Raw genomic sequence first — 20307 nt, forward strand, 5'->3', positions numbered from 1 at the left:
GGGCATTGCCAGCGCCGTCGACGTCCCGGACGGCGCCGAGGCGACGGAAGCCGCGGCGGCAGACGGCGCCTCGGCGAGCGAACGCGGTGGCGGCGCGCCTTTCGAGCACTTCCTGGAGGAAGCGCGCCTGCGCTGCGCCAGCGCCACCGAGGAGCAGCTGGCCGACTTCGTCAAGAGGAACCGGGACAGCTTCGCGCGTCTGCTGCGCATCGAGTCCTGCCGGTTGCACGGTACGACCGCCGGCATGGGCGCCGGGGGCGCCCCTGCAGCAGCCTCCTCGTCAGGAGGGGGTCCCAGCAGCGACCGCGACTCGGGGGTCTTCACGGAGCCCGAGGGGGCGGCGGCCAACGGCGTCGCCGGCGGCCCCGCAGCGTCGTCGAGCGAGGGCGACCTCAGGGAGGCCCTCGCAAGGACTCCCGAACCGGACGCCCTCTCCATGGGCTCGGCGGACTTGCGGGCGCTCCTCAGGACTTGTCCTTTCTGGGACAGGTGAGTGAGTGAGTGACTGAGTAGACATTAAAAAGATTATCGGGTTTTATGTGCCAAACTACAATCTGATTATGAGGCACGCCGTAGAGGAGGTGGGGTGTGTGGATTCCGGATTAATATTGACCACCTAGGGTTCTTTAACATACACATAAATCTAAATACACGGGCGTTTGAGTGAGTGAGTGAGTGAGTGAGTGAGTGAGTGAGTGAGTGAGTGAGTGAGTGAGTGAGTGAGTGCCGATATGTTATTCAGGTGTGGTTCGGGTTTGCTACCCTAAGTGGAGGTGGGTGAAAACGTTTTACAAGGATAGAAAATGAGCAGAAGACAGAAGCCTGAATTGTTAGAGGTATGCAGAGAAACGTACACCTTTGTCTAAGGTTGCACTTCGTCATCGCCCTCATGTTCAGGGTGGCGTGAGAGTTCACGAGGAAATGAGATCCGGGACGCGAAGGCTCGGGCTGGTCGTTTGCGGCGGTCTAGGCGTATAGAGAGACCAGCCACGGCGGTCCTCTCTACCCCCGAGTCTTTATTAACGTGGTGGACTTACCGTCGCTCGTGTTCCCGAAAACGTGGGGACGCGGACGTGATCTACATATTGCACCACCTTCGTAACCTGCTCATCGTCACTCGGATCCGGTTGATCCTTTCCCGCTGACTACCGCCTACTGAGGCCAATGATGCTACTAATGCCTACATTTTGCGCTTCGCACAGTTGACCGCTTAACCGGGCGCCGTACTTGTCCCCTTTCTTCCCAGGGCCAGCGGTGCTTTCCTGAGCGACGCCGTGTCCGAGCCCCAGCTGAGGCCCAAACCCCCGCGTCCGTTCTCCGAGTTCCCGACGCCGCTGCAGGCCACTGCGTGCAGCGCGACGAGCGGGTTCGGCGGCATTCCCAGCCGGATGAGCTCCTCGTTCCATTTCACCACCACCAGGACGCACTTCGAATACTGCGGGGAGACCAACACGTTCAGGTGAGACATGTCACGCTAATGAGTGAGCCCAGCCTACTTCGGGCTGCTGTGTTGCTTTGGGATATTGTCAATCGATATAGCAAGTTACATTCAGGCTGGTTGCTTAAGCTTCTCGTGTGTCGTTAGTGCCTCCGAGGTGTGCGCTCAGACGGCTTTTTACTTGTGATAATAAGTTATCTTTAGTGCGTCCACTAGTTCGTGTCATTTTGTCTGAAGCCTGTTGTGGGTCATATGTATAATCACCCTCTCCCCTCTCCGAAAAAAGGTGAAGGTGGGGAAAATTAGAAGCGTTGCCGTACAGCGAGTTGTTTAAATGTTAAAATAAAAGTAGGCACAAACCATCGGAGGTTGAGTGGCAGTCAAGCGATAGCTTCCCGATAGGCCTGCTGAAGTATGCTGTTGAGAAGACACATTGATTAGCGCTATTATACTCGCGGACAACTTTCCCTGGCTATGAAGGGCAAGCTACGTGCGCGTGGCTGCTGCACGTGTGTTACCTCGTCAAGTAAGTGTTACCGCGCGCGGCCGCGTAGCCATAGGCGTAGCTACCATATGACGTCATAACAGCTGCAAAAGCGGAGGCACAACTCGTGCGCTCGCTTGCGGCCGCGTAGCTACATAGCCGGGTCTCAGCTCGTGCGCTCACCTGCATGACTTGTTTCTTCGTCTAGCCGAACCAAATATAGCCAAGCAACAGCAGTTCACCAGGCTAAACAGTGGTTCAACAACCAAAATTAAAGGCTAGTATGCCTTAGCTAAGCCACAGCCATTTTTTTTCTTCCCCAGCTTAAACTAACGTCGACTAAAACGCGGGACTCCTTTCAGAAGCGCCCTCACTTGTGGGCGCCTTCCCTCCGTACCTTTCCTTTCATAGTCACAGAAAGTTGTCCGCGAGTGTAGTTCCTGCGATGAGGTGTGTGGGCGCTGAGACGTTGCACTGCCTCCAGGATCGTCTTACGTCACACAAAACACGGTAGAAAATAAAACGGCCCACTGAGCGACAACCTTCCGGCACACTGTCTCAGATATCGGTGTAGTTTATTCGGTCAGAGAGCCATCCGTGCTAGGTTTGTGGTAGAGCCAAGGAAGGCTTCGATTTAAGAACGTTGTGTTCATAAGTTGGTCCTTCGTTACCCGACAAGTTACTGTGTGGGAAGTTACTGATACTTGTACAAATCCCTTACTATGCCCTATGGCAACTAGCAACGGCAACCTCCTACAACGTTTAATGCGAAGCACTTATCTCCGTGTTCAGCCATGTTTTGGCAGTCGAGCTTATCTCAGCGTTTTCGTGGGTTTTGTCGCAGAAATAGAGCAGTCTAAAATTATTTGCCAACCGGATGACCAGCGCAAGCTGGTGTACCGAGACAAGAGGAAGACTTGGCACCAAAGATTCTTGGACTAATGGAGGCCTTCTCCCGTAGGACGACAACAACCGTCGGCACAATAAATGTTTATTCATCATCGTCACAAGGTTCACTGGGTATCTGCATTGGGACCACATGGGTATGTGGTCCTGGTGAGACTTGGTACGTGCACTGGGTAGTTGCACTGGTTATGTGCACTTGTTATGAATGGCAAAGATCGGCATTGAACGTATAGACAACCATGAGTGCGCCCACGACGCGTCATCGGTCGTGTATAGACCTCACATTGGCCAAGAACCTTTCCAGTGTCGTGGCAGAGCCACTGGTCGTATATCATAGCGATCATAAAGCGATAGTCACCTCGGCGATCAAATACAAAATCCAGAAAAGCAAGCAAAAGAAGGTTTAAAAAAGACCATTGAACATGCAATCTAATAAAACAACAAATAAGTCGTGGAAAGACAATTCATTCTGGTGTGTCTCTTATTGTCAATCAACATATTGATTATCAACATATTGATTCCCATATATACAGCTCCGCTGGTGATCCCCCTTCACAGAGTGGAATGACTGTGATTCTTTTTTTCACCGTGGGTAACTACACTGTAAAAAAAAATTTCCTTACTTTACAGAAAATTTGCTGGTAATTTGTGACCGAACACTCTTCCGTAAATTAAGAACGGTCATTTCCGTAGAACGGACACCTGCAAAAGAGAGACCGTAATACAAGATACGAGTGCTTCTGTATCTAGAAAACGGAAGACTCTGTATTCTGAATCTGTACTATGACCGTTAAAGTACGGTGCTTCTCGTATTCAGAAACGGAACGTAAATTAAGAACGGTCATTTCCGTAGAACGGACACCTGTAAAAGAGAGACCGTAATACAAGATACGAGTGCTTCTGTATCTAGAAAACGGAAGACTCTGTATTCTGAATCTGTACTATGACCGTTAAAGTACGGTGCTTCTCGTATTCAGAAAACGGAACACACTGTATGCTGAATCTGTACTATAACCGTTAAAATACAGGTGCTTGCCGTATTTCATCTTGCAGAGCATATCCATTATTCGGAGAATGTACCATCGGGGACAAAATTGCCCAGGACGTGCGAGTCGACCGAATTTTATTGGAGTGCTATTTGCTGGGATCAGCCGTGCCACCATCTGCGTTCAGAATGTGCATTCGTGACCCACTGTTTTCAGCGGTCTTGAGCAGAAATGCAATTTGGTCATCACTCGCACTTCCAGGGTACTTTTGTCCACGATAGTACATCTCCTTTAATGCAAATGTCATGAAGGCAGCTCATAGTCAAAGCAGCAGGTCACTATTGAGAAAATTGTCGTGCCAACACACTGACATGGCTGCAGAGATAAAACACTTTGCACTTTGTGATATGAATGCACTGCATAGCATATGTACAAAAAGGTGCAACATTTCAGTCCTCAAGTTCTTAGATCACAGAAGCAACTTTATTTTCTTCAATCACTCGTCTCGCACTTCTTCCTGGTGAAAGTTGTTCTTGACTCCAAACGCTTGCAAGGATAAACTTGCTGCTGTTAGGAGAAACAAATAGTATTCGTGAATATCCATCCTAAAGAAAGCGGCAAAAAGTATAATCACAGAACACAACAAAGCAGTAACTTCGGTGTTAGAAAAACATGTCAGTAGATCAACATTGTTGGAACAAAGGATGTTGCTGTAGCCAACATTTCGACATAGGTGCTTGTCATTAGGGTAGCAAATGCTTTCCTAGGCTGTGTTGTTTTGGATTTCGCATATCTCACTGGCCCCTAGCCTCATTGGGGGAGAAGTAACTGGTGCATATAATAGGTCAAGAGAAGCCAAAGTGTTAAAATAAAGGAAGGAAGGGTGCGCTTAGCAGTGGTGATTGTGATGGAGCGGGTATGAGCGATGCTGTCAGTACTTGCCAAGAGTAGGGGTGACCAAAACAGAAAACGATGTACCCATGTAAGCAGTCATTAATCCAGTAGACCTAATCTTCCCAGAAGACAAAATAGGTATCAAGATAAACAGTTTTCACTTTTGGAAAAGGAAAACGAAGAATTAAGGAAAATAAATTTTGTAGCAAGATGCATCTGGTTAAGATCACTGCAAGTGGTAAATGAAGGCGCATTATGAATATATATTTGGTTGAAAGCCGATGAAGAAAAGATATATTAACCAAATATTAAAAAATAGGGACATTAAAATTAAACTGGGTATGACCATAAAACAGTAAAGAACAGCCTGTGGAAAAAAATGGGATGGATAATATAACCAGGTGCAAGATTGCAAAACGTTGAGCGCTGTTTATATTCATGCTGCTGTTGACAGCTTCAAGTTTCTGTCTTCCTGTGAAACCTTTGTCTTACTTGAACAAGGAAATGGGTCATTTTTTAAACAAGCCAGTTCAAATGCAGTTCAAAGTTTCAGCAGTGTTATATAGAAGAAAATATTATGGCCAGTTCTGGGTGTGCTTTCATTCACCAGTTATTTCCACCGGTGTAAATTCCAAAATTTAATGGTCTAAATGGACCTTAGCTCTTGGCAAACCATTAGCTGGTCTTTTTTTCAACACAGATGCCTGCACATTATATGTGTTGGCAGGAATGCTAGCGAACTACATTATACTTGTTGCCACAACCAAAGTGAAACTTGGTAACAGTGATTGAAAAAAAAACAGCATTCCACAATACTGATTCAAGTCGTCTGGAAAAGTTGCTTAAGCTAACGTACACCCCCTACCCCACCAGACACAATTATTCACCACACTGACTCTCATGGTGTCAACCATGCTATTACAAGACTAGGCATCAAGTGAGGAGAATTAGGGGATAAGAGGGCACAATGCTTTTTGTTAGAACATCAAATGTGCTTTACATAAATGCTACATTCCAACTAACAAAGGAGCAACTGGTTTGTGAGATAGTGACCAATGCATACGAAAGCTAATGACATTCTGTGCAGCAGAATCTTTACGATGAGGTGTTATGCGCACAAGTGCGCTCTTTCACACAAAATGACATCCTGCAGTCAAACCTTGTGCCAACATTAGAGGTTGAAAAACACCGTAGTGGAAAGCAAAGAGTGCTAAATTTGTTGAAAATTACTAAAAATTATTCGATTATTCATTATCCTTACTGTTCGTTAAAGATTCACAGATTGTTCCCTACGGGTGCTGTAAACAGGCACCCTGCTTTTACAGTGGTAGCAACAATGATCTGTGGCACAGACAAGAATAAATGCTCATGAAGTTTGTGCAAGAGTATACCCTACAAATTGCACCCCATTTCACATTCCAATATGGTAGAAGAGGAAGACAAAAAAACTACTTTCTGGTGGAGGATGCATACCCACCCTAGAATAGAAGAAACAAGTGTACCCTAACCATTGCTGCTGCCGATGCCTGTGCACTAGCAGTTACATATAATATGGCAGTTACAATTGTTTTTCCACAAGCACTGCAAGCTGCGGCCAGTTTACCAGTACACAGCTGTAATAAATTTAGGGCAAGCTAAAGCTCTCTAATGGATTTATCTCATATGACACAATTGGAATGCAATATTCTGCAAATAAGTGAAGCGCGATATGCCATCCCATACAATGAAACACCTTTGAAGAATCTGAATCACCACCTGCACTCTTAGGCAAAGTTACACCCTTTGGAGTGTCCCTTCTGCCGCACAACAATAACCGTTATCTGCCTTGATGCGTTTCCTTTCTTGAAAACGCCACGCCCGCTACTTTGCTGTCGGGAATGCTATCATGCTGATAACGCACATGCCGTTCGTTACTGGAAAGCACAGGGCTCGCAGCGGTAAAGAAAGGAAATGCATAAAGGCAGATGACAATTATCGTTGTGCGGAAGAAGGGGCACTTCAAAGGGTGTAACTCTGCCTAAGAGTGTGGGCCGTGACGAGGGAAACGAGTGTGTTCTGTGAAAAGTAGTGCACCTGTATAACCTAAAGCTTTGGAGAATGCATTTAGTATGAGCTGGGAAGGTTCCTAATTTTAATTGCACAGAGTAAAAACCTCCATGCAGTTTTGCAAAATGCAAACCCCCTAACTTTTTGTTGTTCAAACGTAATGACACGTAGTGCCATAACATGTACATTATGAGTTTCGTTCCCAAACAGTCAAAGTGAATAGCACCAACCTAAGTGTTATGTGCCTTCTTGTTAGTGTCGAATGCTGCGATCGGCAGAGAAACGGATTTCTGGAGCAATATAAAGTATTAGGTACTGTGATCTCAGTTCTGTCACTGCTGTTTAAGCATTATCAGGTCTTAAAGTAAAAAAACGAGGAATAAATACATGCATATTTTACGTCACAACCCTCATAAGTATTTAGTAGTCTGGATTATAAAGGATTCCAGATTTACAACGCAGGACAGATTTTATTCCACTGAAAGAATGGCATCATGCCAATGATTCTGCATTTGGTGCTATATTTATTTATATTTAGTTCAGTTGGAATGTGTGTGTATCGTCAGCGATATCGCTTGACATGTTTTAAATCGACTGTTTTTTAAATTTAGGCAAATTCGTATTTGCAAATAACCTTGTATGACACCAAAAACTTGCTTAGCAGGAGTATTTCTAACATTTGCAAGATGTGAGGCTCTTGAATGCATATCTAAGCCTGGAGTACACGCCGCCCCTTAATCTCATCAGCAAGTTTCTGGAACTCATCTACGAGGTTTCTTATGATGAATGTAAAGTTGCTTGAACGGGAGAAATAGGGAACTTATAACAGGTGAATTATGCAGCATAAGAATGATGTCAGCAAGAAGCAAGCATCAAGAAGCACTGTCACTCAATGTGCACAGACTATCAAACACAAGGATTATTTGGGACGATTTAAAATTCTGGCATTGGAACGAAATGTCTTTTAATGTATATATAAACTCTGATTATTCACTCTACTACCACTACCTTCATTAGAAACATTCATAATCATTATCCTATCTATGCCACATCATCCTAGCTAATATTCAAGCCTTCATAAGCTGCTTTTTTTACTGCTAATTCTCTGTGGGAAAGAGGTGTCCGTATGAAGACCATTACCCGTTTTTTGATAAATGATAAGGGAAAAACTTCACACCAAAAATGCATTGAGCTTGAGCAAGTTCTGTGTTTGATGCTGTTGATTCTTTTTTCCCTTTGCCATCATTGACCCACCTGGTTAGCTAAGTAGACAGAAAAGCTGCAGGAGAAAGGCGGGGGTGCCAAACCAGACTTGTGCCCCAGGGGACCTTTTCACGGTCACTGGAGGAACTGCCTGTGGCCTCGGCATCTTCCTTGAGGGCCATGGCCATGTCTAAGAAACCTTGTCTCCACAGGCTGCACAAAGAAAGATAATTTGCTGAGCTAAGTCTTTTTCTTAAAAGAACCCATTTAAGTTGTATTCGTGGCTTTGCACCACAAAACTGACACATGACTGGCCACTCAAGACACTTTATGTGTGTTCGCAGGCTTATTCCTTGGAAAAACACTTTTATGTAGCACACAATGAGTAACAGTAACAAAAAAGTGCATCAGGAGGCTTTCATATTGCTCTACAACTTTTGATTGACACATTTCATTTAATTATTTGAGATATTTAATAACTAATTAAGAATTATGTAATTAGGCAGAATGCACAAAATAATCAGAGTATCTTCAAGCGATGGCAAACATTACCTTCATTTTGTCTAGTTACATCGCATTTACATATTTCTAAATCTTGGTGCATGATAGTTAAGCCACCCTGTAGATCAAAAAACAATATTAAAATTTTCATAATCATCTCTTGCGTGTTATTGGTGGCTATGGCTGCTTCAAGTTATTCTTTCAGTATGGTACAAGCAGTTTTGAAGTGAAATTGTTTTGCATCGAGGGCATGCAATCTAGAAAATCAAGCAAAAGGTCAAGTTGTGTTCACTATTCAGATGTTTAACTAAGAAGCTGAAGGAAAAGGTAACAGGGCACAACACCTAATAAACAATGTAAAATTTGAAAATTTAAATTGAACAAGAAACCAGTTTTTGAAAACACAGAAAAAAAGCCAGCAGCTTACATTGAATACACCCTTGCTATGTACTCCAAGTGAAGTTGTTACCGCAATGCTTGGGCACCATATGAACGTAACAATCAACAACTTCGAGCAGAATATTAACACCACTAAATGAACTGGCCTTTGAAGATTCTTGATCTGAAATCCTCAACGACTTGTTCTGGCGTTTAATCTGTCAAGTTCAATCTGTATTCTCAAAAGCTGGCTCTCGGCCATAATTTCTCTAAATGCAACATCAGCTTAAATCTCAAGATAGGGTTGACCTGTAAATAAAGTGGATAATGCATGGCAAACATCATGAACTCTCTTACATGTTAACCAGAGGGTTCACTCATGTAGCCATGAAATTGTGATGCAGACACGGTATATTGAAGCTGGTTTTGTGAAATGTTTCATGCTTCCAAGGCTTCTTCAGTTGTGAAAGCTGTCTCCACTAGCTAAATAAGCGATGAGAATAAAAAAAGAACTTCAACATGCTCGCAATACGTTGGCCATTTGCAAGTAAACAGCAGCCTTTTTGGGCGCCCAGGTTGCCTGGTGCAAATCTATTATGCCACAGTACTTGCGCTACCCAGTACCAGCCACTTTAAAATGCAATGTGTTCAGAGCCCTTTCCCTCTCTTTTTCTGCTTTGGAAACAGTTTAACATGTGTTCAGTAGGCGTCGAGAAAGGGGACAGAAAACACTGTGCACCACTGATTTCTAACATGTTTCGCTGGATGCAGCACACCGCACCGGATGCAGGTGTAGCCAGTGGAAATGCGATGTCATGCAGTCGCTTGTCCTGGAAGCAGGGCATATGGTGGACTAACTAGTGCGTGCGATCAGATAATATTGCTGCCGAAAAACTTTTCTTCGTGGTTTTTCACATTTTAGGAGGTCTCTACATGTCTGGCAAGCGCTTTTATGACAATCTGAACCCGTATACGATAGTGTTCTCTTACATCAAGTTTTTTCTGATTGCACGCCACTTATGTTAGCGACACTGTAGACACTACAATGGAAAAATTCTGGACACCTCGAAACACTGCTTGGGTAGATTATGGCACATCAGGCAGGCATGTTAGGGGAAGAAATGCCACACACCCGTGCAACAAAGTGGTGCCGCAAAGTTGTGAAGCACCAACTTCCGGGACAAGGCCGGCTTTAGTCGAGGGCGCTCGATGTGCTGTTCATCCCATGTAGTAGAGATCAGTGGCGTGGACCCTTTTATACTGGCTGTCTTTTCTGACCGGAACCTTGGCAACAGCTTCCACCATACTTTTTTTGAACCTGCAACATGTGCAGAGAAGGTCACATCACTGTGCGTTGATTGTATGGCTTTATTGTTCTACACATTCTATCAAATGATTAAAAATACAGTTGACACGTTTTTACTACTGTATATAGACAGTCTAGTTGCTATACATGCGAAACATTACCATTCCTCTGACAGAATGCAACAATAGAAGCGTACACTGTAAAGCTACCCTAAAATTTAAATTGATGTGACACCGTATGAGCATACAGTATGCTTACTGTATGCTCTAGCCCTGTGTCTAGTAAAAGTTAATTGTCTATCATTTATGGTGTATTTCTGCTTATTCTGGGTCATCAAACTGTACAATGTTCCAAGTTTACACATTGTTGGCTTTTGATTGCCTATGTGATCCGTTTCCTACTTACGCATGCAGTAATCCCACTGTAACAAGGAAAAAGAGAATAGGAAATGCCATGATAATCTTCCACATTTGATGAGAGCAGGAGCAATGGCCAATAGCATGTGGTTGAAGCTACATAAATACTCAGTTTTCACACAGCTTAATTATTCAGCAATAAAGAGCTATCCTGTGCACCTCTGCATGACCAATAAAATCTGACTACTTGACACTGCACTAAGGCTGCCGCTTGGTACTGTGCGGCAGTTCAGCTTTGGTTTTCTGATATACAGAACTGTTTAGGTACCAGTAGTTTACTTTGCGATAAAATGGAGCTTGGAGCACTGGTCATTTGCACATAAATAATGCGACAGCAAATATAACAAAAGGATAGGAATATGGGTCTCTTGGAAAAAGTACATACACATTATGATTATAATGTGATGTGATGCCACAATGAAACAGAAAGCAACGCATAGAAGGGGACGGCGCTTGCATGCCACCAAGGTTATTGGACAGACAGTACTTCAGAAGGGCCCGCAACACAATGTGTTGGCGGGCAAGTTGGTGTGAATCCATAAATACTTTGTTAAGCGCAAAACAATGGACACAAGAAAGACGACCGGCACAAGGCGCTACACTCAACTGACATCACTTTATTGCGTCGCTCCTTTATAAATAGTAGACTCTAGAAGAACATGTGCAGTGAGCACCAAGTGCAGAGACCACCAACAACCAATCACAAGAGTGTACTCATGCGACGGGAACCAAAAAACCTTATTGAGCACTGCACAAGGTTAAAGAAGGCACACTAATGCACTGTGACCCCAATGACTGTATGAAGAAAGCTTCCGATAACTCTCGGGCGGTGGTATCACAGCACTTTTTCAAAATCGTAGTATCACAAAACATGACTTTGCACTTCCATATTTTACAATGTTGAGCCAAATGGGAACCTGTGCCTGTTGGTATGGATCGCTTTGGTTCGCAATGTTTCGTGATACTACGATTTTGAAAAAGAGTCGTGATACCACCGCCAGAGAGTTATCGGAAGTTTTCTTCATACAGGCATTGGGGTCACAGTGAATTAGTGTGCTTTCTTTAACCTTGTACAGTGCTCAATATGGTTTTTTTTTTATTCTGTTGCATGAGTGTGCTTTTTTTGATCAGATGTTGGTGGTTCCTGCACATGGTGTTCACAGCGCATGTAATTCTAGATTCTGCTGTCTACAAAGGAGGGACGCAATAAAGTGATGTCAGTTGAGAGTAGCGCCTTGTTCTGTCGTCCTTCTTGTGTCCGTTGTTTTGTGCTAAAAAAGTAATGATGTATTCCTTGTGTGTGTTTCAAGACAGCTCCACACGCAGTAGCGATTCCAATATTGCTGCCCAGTGGTTTAGCTCGCCGCAGTTTGAAGTGCCACAAAACATAAGGAGAGAAACCTGCATTTAGTCTTGTTGCAAACAAGAATATAACGTGAAGTGCATTCTGAGGCCAGAAACTATAAAAAAAAATTTCATGATGCACCGCTGTGCAGGGTTTTATAGCAAAGTCAAATACATTTAGTGTAAATATCACACTATGATGGTGCACAATGGTGGTAATCTGTAATAATATAAAAGGTGCCTTAATGTTACAACAAAAGCTGACATTACTTAATAATAGCCCTGTAAAATTTAGCATGCAGGGGCACCACTTGGTTAAACAATAGTGATGTACTGTCTATGTACACAAGTATTACCCACGCATTTCTGCCATTGTCTAAATGGCATAAATGAATGGCTAATACTTGTATACATAGATATTACATCTCTATTGTTTAACCAAGTGGGTAAACTATGTCTGCCTGACACAAGATTAGAATTAAACCATAAATTATATATAGTCCCCCTAACAGTAACACCTCACTTGAACTTCACAGTCAGTAGACGCCTGTTGATGCCAGCCTCCACCAATGCTAAACTGTGCTGCATGCTCTACAGAGAAATTATAGTGGCATCACTCAACTCTGAAGCAATTCAGGACTGCAGCACTGTAGAAGACATCTACAAATGTCCCATTTCATGCATAACAGCCTGAATTGCTTGCACATCTTACCAAGTGCACATTAAAATTTCTTCTTGTTTAGCATTTTTGCCTGCTAGACCACAATCCAATGTCATCAATATATTAACATATTACCTCAAAGAACCTAATTTGGCTTATAGATTAACACCTTTGCATACTGCCCCAGCTGCACTCTGTCATATGCGTTGCAATCATAAAGGAGTGCTGGTCCACCAGCACTCCAATGTCACTAACAGTGATCACCTACACAGCTAAGTAAATGGTCCTGATTCAGGTGGCAAACAGCTAAGAGAAAAAAAAAATCCACTCACCTTGTGAGCTACAATACTGCAATAACTTGAGAGAGATGGACCCAATGCAGGCGGCAGACTTCTTCTCAGCTCCAGCACAACAGCAACTTGCCTTTCAGTAAAAGAAAAGGATTGATTAGTAATGATAAGTTACCTTGTTTTTGCTGAGTATCAATACAATCTGGCTTTCGTGCATATCCACTCTCCGCTTTAGTAATACAACTGAATTATTCGTCAAATAAAAGTCTATGATGATACCATTCGCTTCTCTTGTATTTCCAAATTTTTTCGCACTGATACCCCGTTTACTGCTTGCTTACTGACACGAATGCCTTGACTGCCCAGACATCATTCGAACACGTCTTGCTGCACCGCAAAAAGTTGCACCGAGGAAACACAGCAGGGCAGCCAGAGCAAAGAACTTCTTTTTCTGGTCACAATTAAAACGTGCACCCAAGCAAGAAAGTAACGATCACAGGTAGTGAGCGACTGCTATTGCCTCGAACGTCTATTTCCGTATTTTAACAGAAGTTCGTGTATCGGATACAGTATGCTCTCAAGCCAATACAAGCGTCAATACAAGAGCTCAACTGAACGCAGTTTTATTCTACGCTTTTAACGCGAGTGAACAAAAGGTTAGAAGTACCTCACGGAAATTGCGATCGAGCTAATCGCGCTACGACTGGAATCGATCTGAAAAGATAGGGTGATCCCTTTCCCCATTCATGCGTCATTTTGCCCTAAGACGTTGCATAGTGGTCTTTTGAAACAATATTTCTGTTCGCGACACCGGCTTACCACACATCATTTTAACACCTACGTTATGCAAACCAAATAAGATTAAAATGGGCTTACCTCATGAGCAAGTTACGAGCGCGCGTAGACTGTTGAACACCCGTTGAGAGCAAGCAGGCTATCCGTGTCCAAGCGCATACGTGCACCCAAACACAGGACAACTTCTTCGATGCCGCAGCGTGCAGAGTTTTGTACACGAAGTGAAAGATATCCAGCGCAAATATCTCCGCGCGATGACGGCAAATGACGAGCGCACAAGCGTACACAACACAGCGACAAATTCGGAACTTTGCCAATTCGAACGTGCCGAGACCCAAGCAGCGTAACAATCCATCGTTTCTGTTCTTCGTTCCCGATGCGTCAATCTCTCTTCCTTGGGGTCTTGCTCCACTCTTGAGCACAAATCAAGAGATATTTACGGCGAATTAACAACATTTACAACACAACTCGAAAAATGCCGGCTGACTACACATGTGCAGCTCCGTCCGTCACACCAACGGACGCGCAGCGCGCGCTGCCCCCTGGTGCCGCACTCTGAGCGCGGAGAACCGAACAGAATCGGTTTCGTTTTCGCATTTGTGCTCTAGTTACTGGAACTGCAATATAATTGCTTGACAAATAATTGAATTCTAAAAGAGGAGAACGCTTTCTCTCCCACAAGTTAGTGCGTTTTATACAAAGGGAGAGATAATTCAAAAAGCAGAAAGGCAGAGAGGTCAACCAAAGCATTCGTTACTGGCGATAGCAAACCCCTGTGCTACAATGAAATGCAAAGCAGAGCACTGCGATGCGTCCATAAGCTCTAGTACAGGGATAATTTGGGCTGGTTGGTGCATGTAATGAACGGGTAAATAATGAGTTGTGTCATAACATTACCCATGCATAAAGCACATGGAACTAATGGTGTTGCATCCTAGGTCAAAAAGAAATAAAGCTTGAATCGTTACATCTCGGCACTGGGCATTCTTTCTTTCCGTATTATTTTTTTCTTCTTTTTGACAGTATACACAGTACTAGCACGGTAATAGGTCCTTCATCTTCAGTCACCTTCCAGTAGTTTACACACATGTCGGTGCATGTTCGCGTTCTTTATTCTACCGTACAAGAACGAGCGCGCTTACCGGTCTTGTTTCAAGATGAAGCCCGAAATGTTTGCGCTTACATCTTATCGCAAGAATTAACACAGGAACAGTGAAGATTATGCCTAATCGATTTGTCTCAATGAATGGGCAGCTATTGTCAGAGACGAGATATTTTGTAAATATCATGGGAATGAGTTCAACCAACTACATTGCAGTTCAGCAGTGCCCTTTGACACTTGGGTTAATTGCTTGCCGCATTCGAAAATTTCCTCCGACCGTTGTACTTGGATCTATTGGCCGCCAGTCCCCTTCGAGACCATTTGTTGCAAAATGTAAACGCAGTTAGGGTCATTATACCACTCCCTGCGTTTCGGTACTGATTTAGAGTGCGCACAATTTTTGGCGTATAGAGCACCAATGTCATTCGCAGTGCACCAGCACTTGAGTGCCGCAAGCTTGTTTACGTATGCACGTATGTCCCCGGCTCTTCATTCACTTAAACATATATGCTGTGTTATTAACTACGAAGCGCTTAATTTGAGAACATTGAGAACATTGAGAATTGAGAACACGCATATATTTGCGAATATGATCAGCGTTACTAAGCTCATATGCGCGGCAAACTGCGACCGGAATAGAATATGCGTATATATATTTATACAATCTGTTATTGCAGCTTTTGGTAGAAGGCTAGCTCTCACATTTTGTACGCATCTTCATAATGCGTACAGTTTGCGTGTTCAATAAAGTATTGTTAGCTGAAACTTTATGAGTACGAGCGCTCATTCAGACAGCTTAAATTTTCTCACAATATACGGATGTTCACATAACAAAATAACGGAATTCTCTCTGTTTCGTCCAAAACAGTGTATAGCCGTTATATGATTACAGTGAAAATGTCCGTAAAGCTGAATACGGAGAGCACTTTCCGTATATTAACGGCAGATTTTGCCGTATTTTTGAAATATGACATACTTTCCGTATTTTTATCTGCAGTTCTCCGTATAATGACAGAAATCCCCCGTAAAATTACGGAAATTTTTTACAGTGTATGTGCCAACGGGTAAAACGCTTCGAGCAAGCACAGTCTAGTTTGTCAGGTACAGATAGAGAAGCAAAGTAAATGTAACGCCGTTCGCATCGCCTTTCAGGTTCCGGAACCAGGAGGTGAGCGCAAGCCTTGAGAGCAGCTACGAGAGCTTGTCCGAGAGCGAGGACGAGGAGGAGTCCCCGGATGACGGCCAGCCCCACCGCTTGGCCGCGACCACCGCGACTCGCAGTCCCACCGTGCAGTCAGAGGTGAGCATGCACACAATGGAGGACAGACTTACAAGGCACTGTATGGTGCTTAGGGGATTCGAATTTCATTTACTACAAAGGACCGGTATTCATCACGCATAAGCCTTTCTTTTGTTCTTCAGAGCCGTAGTTTTGAAATCATGATAACATCAACAAGGCATATATTGCCGACGTTGAGAAATGTCATACCATGAAGTGACCGAGTGTTCTGGCGCTCGCAAACGTAGTTTCGAAATAAAGAGAATGCCTCTTTGCCGGTTCCATTCCAATGCAGGTATGTTATTCCTTCGTTGCGTCGATAATTAAACTAACGGATCGTTCCTCCTAACTAATAGATGTTACCGTTTGCTTCATTACGTAAACATCAAATTTATTGAGCGTTTAAGGCAGCGCCTTTAATTAGCCAGTCGAATTTCTACCCAAAAGCTTTTGAGAAGTATTTGTAATCTGCCTTCCCGAAGAATATCCTCGCCAACAAAGTTTGCAGACGCCTATTGTTGTAACTACATTGGCGCGCGGACTGCTTTGACAATACAGGCCGCCAAAGCGAATATGAGGATTGAAAGGCGCGATAAGCCATGCCTGCCTGCCTGCCGCACAACGTGCTAGGGGTCTGTTACACTTGACAGTCGCTGGTATAGTGGCGTCAGCGCTCCTTAACCGCCTCCTTGACGGCGCGGGTCACGTGACGGCCACGCGAGAACGTGAACCGAAGCTACCTGCTCTTCGGGGCTTTAGGACAACAGAATGCGATAGTAGGATTATTTAGCATGGCGTAACCGTATTACTGTCACCGTCCAAAGTTCGCGCGCTCTGCCTGACTTGCACAGCTCCTACGAGCCTTAGCTCGCTGGTTCATTCGGCGGCGCTGGCGTCCCGCTACACTCGTGCCGTGTGGCGACCCGTATGATGATGGTGATCGCGTTCGTAACTCCGGAAAACGAATAAACCATAAATAAATCCCGAAGTGAGTGACTCATAACTATAGGCGCACGCGCTTGCGTGTGTACAACAAGCCCGCAGGGTCGGCGGCGGGTCGCGTGGCGGAGGAGCTGCTCAGCACGGAGCGGACGTACGTCGACGTGCTCCGGCTGCTGGACCAGAGGCTGGCCTTCCGGCTGGACCAGGAGAACCGCGCCCACTCCATGGTGCCGCAGACCACGGTGGCCGCCATATTCGCGCCGCTCAAGCCGCTCTTCCGGCTCCACCACGACTTCCTGCTGCCCAGGCTACAGGAGAGGCTGGACGCCTGGTGGGTGCACGGGCGGGCGCGCCCGCCATTTTGTATCCCTCTTGACGAGCTGCGACTTGCCGGGCGCTCTTAAGCCACCGCGCCCAATTTTCCTTTCCCCGTGGAAGAAGAAGGCGAAAATATTTATTTGTGGCGATGTTCTGTGCCCCATGGAGTTTAGAGTTACGTTTATCTCGATATAAAAGGTGGGCAACGGCGACCACTTTTCTGACCGTTACCTGATGGCTGGGCTCAAAACATAGGATTGATTCGCAAACTTGTGGCTGCGTAAGTTTATTTTGTGACTGAGCATCAAGAGACCACCAGTTGAAGGACTTTACGGAGAACTTGGCGGTAAAGAGAATGCCAGCAGAAGCGCTTGAGTATCGCGAGCCGTAGTTGCGTGATGGTCGCCTTGTGATAGTACACGTAAAAACTGAACCAACCTAATTTCGTTCATTGTTCGTATTATGTTTTGCACGTTCTGTGCTACCATGTTCTCTAGGCTTAGGCTTTCGATAGGAAGAAAATCAGTCTATTTCCTAGTTGATGATTCATGTTATTTGCTTCTCGGTAAAACCTTTCTGTGTAAATCAGAACCGCAGTATAACATGTAAGGTAGCTTCATAGGTGATTGCCCAGGTGCTGAGGCTACTAAAAGAGCAAAGCAAATAAATATGCTTAAGATCGGACCGGAAAGGATGTAGCAGGCTGTAGCGGCTAGAAGTTTACGTTATAAATGCTATTGTTGCAGAAGCTAATTATGCCGGTACCATCACTGGTACCGGTGCAATTAGCTTCTAGTACTAAGTAACTAGCTTCTACTACGTAATAACTAGTTTCTACGTCAATACCTTCAAAGCCTCACAGCAACCCTTGTAGATCGGTAACTTCTTACTCGCGTTCTTGGTCGCTTCAACATACGTATCGATACTTGCTTTCTCAGGTTAAACAATAGCTATTCATAGCTTTTGACGCCTGGAGTATTGATCTTTGTCTACATAAGAGGTACCGCAATGCTGCCCTCGCCTTTCATCGGCGCCCGTGAATATGACGGTATCGTTGCATTTTTTAAAGACTGAATGGTATGTGCGATCACCTTTGGCCTCGTGGCTTATTCCTTGCGCTCGAATGTGCTCAGTGAATCTTCTCTGTCTCACTATCATCTTCCTATTCTCTCCTCCTCGTGCATTGTGTGTAGCCAATAGGAAGCTTTTTCGCGTAACTTCCCTACTCTCCTCGCACTGTAATATTCCCCGCTCAGTTCTCATACGCGACATCTGGTCGTTGGGGTTTAAGATAGCGTAAGTGACAATGGGGGACCTCGATCGCCACGGTGTGCCGTCCGAGACACAGCAGGCTGAAGCGAGAAACCTGGCTCGCTGTCTGCGCAGGGACCGTGAACCCCGCATCGGGGACGTGATGAAGGACTTTGCCCCGTTCCTCAAGATGTACGCCGAGTACGTGAAGAACTTCGACCAGTCCGTCCAGCTGCTGGCCTCCTGCTACGCCAAGCACCCGCGCTTCGCGGCCGTCGTTGACGAGATTCACGTGAGTGCGCGCGGCACTGACGCCGTGTCGAAAAAGCTCCATGCGCGCGCCCCATGTTCCGTGTTTCAGTTGTCGCCACGTTTAGTTTCTCTTAGGAGCTCCTCATAGCGGTGTCTAATGGCGCTCTTTCACAGCTATTTCTTGTGAATGCGCTGCCTGGTCATAAATAGTTCACGATGGCTTTCTTGAGCGAGAGAGAGAGAGAGAGAGAGAGTGAGAGAGATAATATATTACTGTGAGAAAAGCAGAGAGGTCGGCGGGAAGTGTTTTGTTTATGGCCCGCTTACATTACTTAAAGTAAGGAAAAGAAGAGAGAGGAAGTGCGGATGACGACGATAGTGTACAGTGAACGGTGTACACGGATGACATACACGCATATTCAGCGCATGCACATTACTCAGGCGCCTATAGAGACTGCTGTGAGGTCGCACACTGCTAAGAAATGTCAAGAGCACTCTTGTTGCTCGTGGTGCACTTTCACTGCCTATTGCATAGACCTAGTTTGTTTCTCCAATGGTTTTCTTGTGCAACCTCTATGTGGGCCACGGTGATAATCTGTAACACACTCTAAGAAAAGCTTACACCCTTTGGAGTGTATATTTGCCACAAAACAACAATAGTCATCTGTCTTGCCTGCATTTCCTTTCTTGAAAACGCTGCGCTCGTTACTTTCCTGTCGGGAATGCTATGTCATGCTGATAACGCGCATGCCGTTCTTTACTGGAAAGTACCGTGCTCGCCACGTTAAAGAAAGGAAATGCGGACAAGACAAATGACGATTATTGGTGTGTGGCAAATATACACCCCAAAGGGTGCAACTGTTTTTAGAGTGAATGTTACAGCGTTAAAATAACTGACCTCCTTCGAGTCACCGCTGCCCCTCCCCTCCGTTACCCTCCGTGCTCTGTCAATCTATTGTCTGAAAGTGCAGTGTCACTTCCCCGTGTAATAATCATCATGCTGTTCGCATAAGTTCCATTCTTTGTGGTCAGGTAGATAACCAAATCTAACTTCCTTTTTTGGTTCCCTGCACCGAAAACTCTCCCGTTCGGCTGTACGACAACGGGTGCCGGTCGCTCTCACTTCTCCTCCCCACTTACACTTATATCTGCCCATGCATTTCTTATTTTTCATTCTTTTTCACGACATTTTGCGTCTCTTTGCTCCGTAGGCGATGCCCGAGTGCAAAAGCCTCACAGTGCAGCACCACATGCTCACGCCTGTACAGCGAGTGCCTCGGTATCAACTGCTGCTCAAAGGTACGAGCACAGCGCGTTCTCAATGGTCTCGCGGATCGTATTGGGTTCTGCACGTTCCAAGCTATAACGTGCTCTGCGCCTAGGTTTTCGATCTGCAGAGACTCAGTCTACTTGCTCATCTTACTTAGATGCGTCATGTCTTTTATTTATTGTGTCCTCTATTGGCGAGCTATCAAAGTGAGGATTTCTATGCGTATTAAGTTAACCCGAAGAATG

General features: G+C 45.0%; 1 protein-coding gene and 1 long non-coding RNA gene across 2 annotated transcripts in view; one reads left to right on the forward strand and one right to left on the reverse strand.

The window, feature by feature from the left end:
- Positions 1 to 20307, forward strand: part of LOC139061150 (FYVE, RhoGEF and PH domain-containing protein 2-like) — a 102666-nt gene that overhangs the window by 57314 nt on the left and 25045 nt on the right. Inside the window, exons 4-9 of the mRNA XM_070540772.1 lie at positions 2 to 489; positions 1247 to 1459; positions 15903 to 16050; positions 17067 to 17302; positions 18676 to 18832; positions 20004 to 20091. Coding sequence (XP_070396873.1) covers positions 2 to 489; positions 1247 to 1459; positions 15903 to 16050; positions 17067 to 17302; positions 18676 to 18832; positions 20004 to 20091 — 1330 coding nt within the window. The remainder of the gene's footprint in view (position 1; positions 490 to 1246; positions 1460 to 15902; positions 16051 to 17066; positions 17303 to 18675; positions 18833 to 20003; positions 20092 to 20307) is intronic.
- Positions 4335 to 10079, reverse strand: LOC139061152 (uncharacterized). The gene is made up of 3 exons (XR_011515230.1): positions 9969 to 10079; positions 8009 to 8170; positions 4335 to 4381 (listed from the first exon to the last, which is right to left on the reverse strand). It is a non-coding gene; the product is annotated as an uncharacterized lncRNA (long non-coding RNA).

The sequence above is a fragment of the Dermacentor albipictus genome, chromosome 6 (assembly GCF_038994185.2).
Source record: "Dermacentor albipictus isolate Rhodes 1998 colony chromosome 6, USDA_Dalb.pri_finalv2, whole genome shotgun sequence".
Taxonomy (NCBI): Eukaryota; Metazoa; Arthropoda; class Arachnida; order Ixodida; family Ixodidae; genus Dermacentor; species Dermacentor albipictus.